Here is an 8,729-nt window from a genome sequence, read left to right as displayed (position 1 = left end):
TCACATTCTCCTGTAGTAACACATTCTCCTGTAGTGTCACATTCTCCTGTAGTGTCACATTCTCCTGTAGTGTCACATTCTCCTGTAGTGTCACATTCTCCTGTAGTAACACATTCTCCTGTAGTAACACATTCTCCTGTAGTGTCACATTCTCCTGTAGTAACACATTCTCCTGTAGTAACACATTCTCCTGTAGTGTCACATTCTCCTGTAGTGTCACATTCTCCTCTAGTAACACATTCTCCTGTAGTAACACATTATCCTGTAGTGTCACATTCTCCTGTAGTAACACATTCTCCTGTAGTGTCACATTCTCCTGTAGTAACACATTCTCCTGTAGTAACACATTCTCCTGTAGTAACACATTCTCCTGTAGTGTCATTCTCCTGCGGAGGGGGGAGCTGGTAGGAACGTTGGGTTGCTCGGTTAATGACCAGGGTCAACGGCGGCACCACCACGTGGTGATTCAGCACAATATGCCCGACTGTGAGGGCGGGCACAAGCCGGCGTGAGTAGGTGAAACGTTGAGTTTTATAAGGGGGGCACCACGGGGTGACCAGCCCCTCCCCACCCTCCCCTCCCCACCCAGCCCCTCCCCACCCTCCCCACCCAGCCCCCCCCCCCCTTCACACCTGATGATGATTGCTTGTGTTGCAGTCGAAACGTCGTGAGAATTTTTATGTTTTATATTTTATTTTATTTTTCCCTTCTACGTGGTGGTGACTTTACCGAAATAACCAAGAATATGAATCCCTGCAGTCACGAAATCTTTAAATCAAAATTCACTCCTATACACTACACTATACACTACACTACTATACACTACACTATACACTACACTGTACACTACACTGTACACCACCACTGTACACTACGCCACTATACATCACTACTATACACTACACTACTATACACTACACTACTATACACTGCACTACTATACACTACACTATATACTACACTGTTATACACTACACTATACACTACTATACACTACACTATACACTACTATACACTACACTATATACTACTATACACTACACTACTATACACTACTATACACTACACTACTATACACTACACTACTATACACTACTATACACTACACTACTATACACTACACTACTATACACTACACTATATACTACTATACACTACTATACACTACACTATATACTACTATACACTACACTACTATACACTACTGTACACTACACTATACACTATACATCACTACTATACACTACTATACACTACACTACTATACACTACACTATATACTACTATACACTACACTACTATACACTACACTACTACACATTACACTATACATCACTACTATACACTACACACTAAACTATACACTACACTATACACTACAAGATACACTACACTGTATACCACCACTATACACTACACTACTACACACTACTATACACTACACTATACACCACTACACACTACACTACACTACACACTACAGTATACACTACACTATACACTACACCACTATACTACAGTAAGACAGTACTTACGACAATCATCAGGCCTCTCTGAAAAAGGAAGCACCTGGGGCCTTAGCTGGTAACAATGAACATAGTTTAGTTTTAGTGTGGGTCTCTGTGAGTGTGTGTCTCTGTGAGTGTGGGTCTCTGTGAGTGTGGGTCTCTATGAGTGTGAGTCTCTATGAGTGTGGGTCTCTATGAGTGTGGGTCTCTGTGAGTGTAGGTCTCTATGAGTGTGGGTCTATGTGAGTGTGTGGGTCTCTATGAGTATAGGTCTCTGTGGGTCTCTGTGGGTCTCTGTGAGTGTGGGTCTCTGTGGGTCTCTGTGGGTCTCTATGAGTGTGGGTCTATGTGAGTGCGTGGGTCTCTATGAGTATAGGTCTCTGTGGGTCTCTGTGGGTCTCTATGAGTATGGGTCTCTGTGGGCCTCTATGAGTGTGGGTCTCTATGAGTATGGGTCTCTATGAGTATGGGTCTCTGTGGGCCTCTATGAGTGTGGGTCTCTATGAGTGTGGGTCTCTATGAGTGTGGGTCTCTGTGAGTGTGGGTCTCTGTGAGTGTGGGTCTCTGTGAGTGTGGGTCTCTATGAGTGTGGGTCTCTGTGAGTGTGTGGGTCTCTGTGAGTGTGGGTCTCTAAGAGTGTGGGTCTCTATGAGTGTGGGTCTCTATGAGTGTGGGTCTCTATGAATGTGGGTCTCTAAGAGTGTGGGTCTCTATGAGTGTGGGTCTCTATGAATGTGGGTCTCTGTGAGTGTGGGTATCTATGAGTGTGGGTCTCTGTGAGTGTGGGTCTCTGTGAGTGTGGGTCTCTATGAGTGTGGGTATCTATGAGTGTGTGTCTATGAATTTGGGTCTCTAAGTATTGGTCTCTCTGTGGACCAATAACTCTCTGAGTGTCTCTCTAAGTCTGTTGACAAACACGCGTTTAGAGTACTCAGCTGCTGCTGCTGTAAATGTGCACGTGGTCGCGATGATATCAGCCACTACTTGCTATCATCATCAGCATCATCTGCGATGCCCATCAGGTAACATCACAGAGAGGCGAATCGTTGAAGGGACATTTGACGCAGCGTTGGCCGCGAGAGACGTCAAATAATCATTACAAAGACAAAGATCTCCCGTGTAGCCTCGCGCAGACTGTAGGGGCAAGTTGCTCTTAGCAGCGGCACTTGGGGCAGAGTGGGGGTGGGTGGCCAGCACCACGCCCGGCCGCCTTTGTCTCCCCAGATGTCTGCTGCTGCTGTCAGCGGTGGCCGTGAGCGGTAACCCCGTGCCCCTGACTGGGAATCTGTGCGGGAGGGGGTGGGGGGTAAAGAGCTTTATAGCTCATCGGATTTCCTTCCTGCAGTCGAAACTATTCTGATTTTGAAAACACCGACCCCCGAGTGATCACGGGCCGCCCGCAACTTCTGTCTGAAACCCCCCGCGCGTGGTATCGGGCACGTACGCGACGAAGCTGCTCTCTGATTAGTTGAGGCTGGGGGGGCGGGGGGGCGGCTATAGCGGAGGGGCGGAGCTTACGGGGAAGGGGAGGAGGGGCTACACTATCATGGGCGGGGGCTATGGTTCTCGCTGATTGGGCCGCGCAGATGTGCGAGGGGGTTTTCGCGGAGGGTAGGGGGGGTTACTGGAGAGGGGCGGAGCCATAGTCCACGTTGATTGGGCCTCGCAGCTGTAGGCGCGGGCGCTATGGTTGTGGGGGGGGGGCTACAATTTCGTAAGTGGGTTACGGGAAGGGGAGGCATGGTCCTCGCTGATTGGGCGCGGCAGCTGTGGGAGGGGACTGTAGTGGAGAGGGAGGGGTTGCGGCTGGAGTGGGTGTGGCTGGCCTAGATCTTCGCTGATTGGGCACAGCAGCTGTGGGAGGGGCTGCAAGACGGGGGAGGGGCTACGGTCGAGAGGGGGTAGGCGTGGCTACAGCCGCTGCGGGGGAGCAGTGGGCGGGGCCTGGGCTACCCTTGGACTCGTGTGACCCCGGTCTCATTCATAATAAAGCAACGCGCCCACCCATGACTTGCCAGGTCAGAGGGTTTAAACCTCTGAATTCAGAGGGTTTATTTTTACCTTTAGAAACTTTAGACGCTCCGTGTTCAGAAGGTCACCGTGTGTTAGTGTCTGTGAGTGTGTCTGTGTGTGAGTGTCTGTGAGTGTGTCTGTGTGTGTGTCTGTGAGTGTGTCTGTGTGAGTGTCTGTGTGAGTGTCTGTGAGTGTGTCTGTGTGCCTGTGAGTGTGTCTGTGTGAGTGTCTGTGAGTGTGTGTCTGTGAGTGTCTGTGTGTGTGTCTGTGAGTGTGTCTGTGTGTGAGTGTGTCTGTGAGTGTGTGTATATGTGTGTACACGGCTCCAGTTTAACAGCAGAGGTCTCACTCCGAATCAGTCGAGCGGCAATATCTTTTCATCGGTTGCGTAACGCTGTGTGGAAGCTACCTGGTCTGTCGCTCCGCACTAAGCTTCAGATCTTCTCGGCCACGGTCATTCCCTCCCTTCTCTACGCTTGCGAAACGTGGACCCCCTAATGGAACATCTTCGCCGGTTAGAAACATTTAGGCTGGCCTGCCTACGATCCATCCTGGGTTTAACCAGACTGGATTGTGTGAGGAGCTCACAAATCCTTGAAAGATCTGGGCAAGGTCCCATCGGTGAGCTCCTCCGGCGGGGAAGGCTGCAATGGCTGGGTCATGTAGCCCGCATGCCCAGCCACCGCATGCCGAAACAGCTTTTGTTCGGCCGGATCGAGGGGGCTAAACGGGCGCGGCACGGGCTAGAGAAGAGATGGAGTGATGTGGTACAGGAGGACGTGGAGCTGAGTGGACTTGCCGATGACTGGTACCAGCGGTGTCAAGATCGGCCTCTGTGGAGGAGGCTCGTGAAGGACGCTACTGGGCAGTTGGAGGCAGTCGCCCTCCAACAACAACGGAGGGCGGAGGAGCGACGCTCACAACAACGAGCGGCGCGCCGGGTGGCTAAAGCACAGCAAGTTGGCACAGTAGGGGGCACAGGTGGTGCATCAGCCAGTCATCTCAGTCATCTCAGTCAGTCGACCCGTGGCACCTGGGTCTGCCCCGTGACCTCCTGCCAGCGGGCGTTCGACACTTCACGTGGCCTCAGGGTGCACATAGCCTGGCACAAGCATCGTGGTGACGTCACCACCACTTAGTGGCGAATGGCGGTTGTTATTGTTGTGTATATGTGGGTGTGTGTCTGTGTGTGTCTGTGTATGTGTGTGTGAGTGTGTCTGTGGGTAGCGGTAGTGTAGCGGTTAGCACTACGCTGCGCTACGAACCCGGCGACCCGGGTTTAATTCCCGCTCACGGCCAACACCTGTGACGATTATCTGAACCGGTCCTGGTCCTCCCCTTAGGTCGACTCAGCCTCAAATGAGTACCTGGTGCGGTGCGTAAACATCGCCACTGGGGAGACAAAGGCGGTCGGACGTGGTGCTGGCCACCCACCCCCTCGTGTGCCGTGCCGGCCTTCATAGATGCCCCTACAGTCTGTTAAGGCTATATGGGGGACCTTTGTTTTTGTGTATAACTGCTCGCTTCTATAAACTCCTTGCCCTATAAAACGATGTTCATTGTTACCAGGCAGAGCCCCACTGAGCCATGTGACTCCTTTACTCACAGAGACCCACACTCACAGAGACCCACACTCACAGAGACCCATACTCATAGAGACCCACACTCATAGAGACCCACACTCATAGAGACCCATACTCATAGAGACCCACGCTCACAGAGACCCACACTCATAGAGACCCACGCTCACAGAGACCCATAGTCATAGAGACCCACGCTCATAGAGACCCACACTCATAGAGACCCACACTCATAGAGACCCACACTCACAGAGACCCATACTCGTAGAGACACGCTCATAGAGACCCACACTCATAGAGACCCACACTCATAGAGACCCACGCTCATAGAGACCCACGCTCATAGAGACCTACACTCACAGAGACCCACACTCATAGAGACCCACACACTCATAGAGACCCACACTCATAGAGACCCACACTCATAGAGACCCATACTCATAGAGACCCACACTCATAGAGACCCACGCTCATAGAGACCCACGCTCATAGAGACCCACGCTCATAGAGACCCACGCTCATAGAGACCCACGCTCATAGAAACCCACACTCATAGAGACCCATACTCATAGAGACCCACGCTCATAGAGACTCATACTCATAGAAACTCACACTCATAGAGACCCACACTCATAGAGACCCACACGCACAGAGACCCACACTCATAGAGACCCACACTCATAGAGACCCATACTCATAGAGACCCACACTCACAGAGACCCACGCTCATAGAGACCCACGCTCATAGAGACCCACGCTCATAGAGACCCACGCTCATAGAGACCCACACTCATAGAAACCCACACTCATAGAGACCCATACTCATAGAGACCCACGCTCATAGAGACTCATACTCATAGAGACCCATACTCATAGAGACCCACGCTCATAGAGACTCATACTCATAGAGACTCACACTCATAGAGACCCACACTCATAGAGACCCACACGCACAGAGACCCACACTCATAGAGACCCACACTCATAGAAACCCACACTCATAGAGACCCACACTCATAGAGACCCACACTCATAGAGACCCACACTCATAGAGACCCACACTCATAGAGACCCACATTCATAGAGACTCATGCTAAACATGACAGCAGTTCAACCAAGTCGCTGACATCATCATCTCCATCATCACGTGGATATTTATAGCCCCAGACAAATACTCTCAGCCGTGTTTCCACAGACTCACAGACCCATAAACTCACATAGAGATCCAGAGACTCGTAGAGATCCACAGAGAGCCATAGAGACCAATACTTAGAGACTCATATTCATAGAGACTCGTCGTACTCAGAAACAAACCCATTCTAAAACTGAACTGTGTTTATTGTTAGCAGGGAAGTACCCCACTGAGCCATATCAGAAGCCTTGGCCTGGCCATCACAAATGATCGGAGTTCAACCAACCGGCTGGAAATTCATAGCAGCCGCCAAATATCTCAAAACGCGAATGCGACGTTGATTCTAAATGAGAACGGGGAAACTCAGGAGTGTCCGGAGACAAATTCCACGCAGCTACCACCACGGGGAGAGAGACACAGAGAGAGACAGAGAGAGAGAGACAGAGAGAGATACACAGAGAGAGACACAGAGAGAGACACAGAGAGAGACACAGAGAGAGACAGAGAGAGAGACAGAGAGAGAGACAGAGAGAGAGAGAGACAGAGAGAGAGAGACAGAGAGAGAGAGACAGAGAGAGAGAGACAGAGAGAGAGAGAGACACACAGAGAGAGAGAGAGACAGAGACAGAGAGAGAGACAGAGAGAGAGACAGAGAGAGACAGAGAGAGAGAGACACAGAGAGAGACACACACAGGGAGACACGCACAGAGAGAGACACAGAGAGAGACACAGAGAGAGAGAGACACACAGAGAGAGAGAGACAGAGAGAGAGAGACAGAGAGAGACACACAGAGAGAGACACAGAGAGACACACAGAGAGAAACACAGAGAGAGACACAGAGAGAAACACAGAGAGAGACAGAGAGAGACACACAGAGAGAGACACACAGAGAGAGACACAGAGAGAGACACAGAGAGAAACATAGAGAGAGACACAGAGACAGACACAGAGACAGACACAGAGAGAGACACAGAGAGACACAGAGAGACACAGAGAGACACAGAGAGAGACACAGAGAGAGACACGCTACTATACACTACACTACTATACACTACACTATACACTACTATACACTATACACTACTATACACTACACTATACACTACACTATACACTACATTACTATACACTACGCTACTATACACTACACTACTATACACTACACTATACACTACACTATACACTACACTACAATACACTACACTACAATACGCTACTATACACTACGCTACTATACACTACGCTACTATACACTACTCTACTATACACTACACTATACACTACTATACACTACACTACTATACACTACACTATACACTACACTATACACTACACTACTGTACACTACACTACTATACACTACACTACTATACACTACACTACTATACACTACACTACTATACACTACACTACTATACACTACACTACTACACTATTATACACTACACTACTAGACAGTACTTTACACTACACTACTATACACTACACCACTATACACTACACTACTATACACTCCACTACTATACACTATACTATACACTACACTATACACTACACTACTATACACTACACTATACACTATACTATACACTCCACTACTATACACTACACTACTATACACTACACTATACACTACACTACTATACATTATACACTACTATACACTACACTATACACTACTATACACTACACTACTATACACTACACTACTATACACCACTACTATACACCACTACTATACACTACACTACACACTATACACTACACTATACACTACACTATACACTACACTATACACTACACTATACACTACACTACTATACACTACACTATACACTACACTATACACTACACTACACACTACACTATACACTACACTACTATACACCCCACCCACCAGCCCCACCCCCCCTCCCGCCCCCCCGCCCACTTCCGCCTTTGTCTCTCCGCAGTGGGGGGCATCTACACGGTGATCCAGACGAAGGCGAAGGTGACGGCGGACGAGTGGGGTGAGAACTACATCCTGCTGGGGCCCTACTTCGAGCAGAATGTGCGCACGCAGGTAGAGCTCATAGAACCCAGCAACCCGGCACTGAAGCGAACCCTCGCCTGCATGAACGCCAAGGGGGTCAAGGTGAGGGGGGAGTCGGTTAGAGCCGTTCGCTCATTCACTCACTCGCTCAGTCGATCACTCGCTGAATCACTCACTCAGTCGCTCACTCGCTCGCTCGCTCGCTCACTCACTGAAACACTCACTCAGTCACTCACTCTCTCACTCACTCACTCGCTCTCTCATTCAATCACTCGCTCACTCACTCGCTGAATCACTCACTCAGTCGCTCGCTCAATCACTCACTCGCTCACTCGCTCACTGAATCACTCACTCAGTCACTCAATCACTCACTCACTCGCTCACTCACTCAGTCGCTCATTCAATCACTCGCTCGCTCACTCGCTGAATCACTCACTCAGTCGCTCGCTGAATCACTCACTCA

At 49.6% G+C, this 8,729-nt stretch overlaps 1 protein-coding gene across 1 annotated transcript in view; it reads left to right on the top strand.

The window, feature by feature from the left end:
• The first annotated feature begins 3,248 nt into the window (after positions 1-3,248).
• The window catches only part of LOC116958700 (glycogen [starch] synthase, muscle), a 74,638-nt gene continuing 69,157 nt past the window's right edge, over positions 3,249-8,729 (top strand). The window contains exons 1-2 of the mRNA XM_076057289.1: positions 3,249-3,323; positions 8,135-8,368. Coding sequence (XP_075913404.1) covers positions 3,249-3,323; positions 8,135-8,368 — 309 coding nt within the window. The remainder of the gene's footprint in view (positions 3,324-8,134; positions 8,369-8,729) is intronic.

This window comes from Petromyzon marinus, chromosome 80, assembly GCF_048934315.1.
Source record: "Petromyzon marinus isolate PM22_M1 ecotype Great Lakes invasive population chromosome 80, UKy_Petmar_22M1.pri1.0, whole genome shotgun sequence".
NCBI classification, from domain to species: domain Eukaryota; kingdom Metazoa; phylum Chordata; class Hyperoartia; order Petromyzontiformes; family Petromyzontidae; genus Petromyzon; species Petromyzon marinus.
This window is presented reverse-complemented; position numbering and strand designations above follow the sequence as displayed.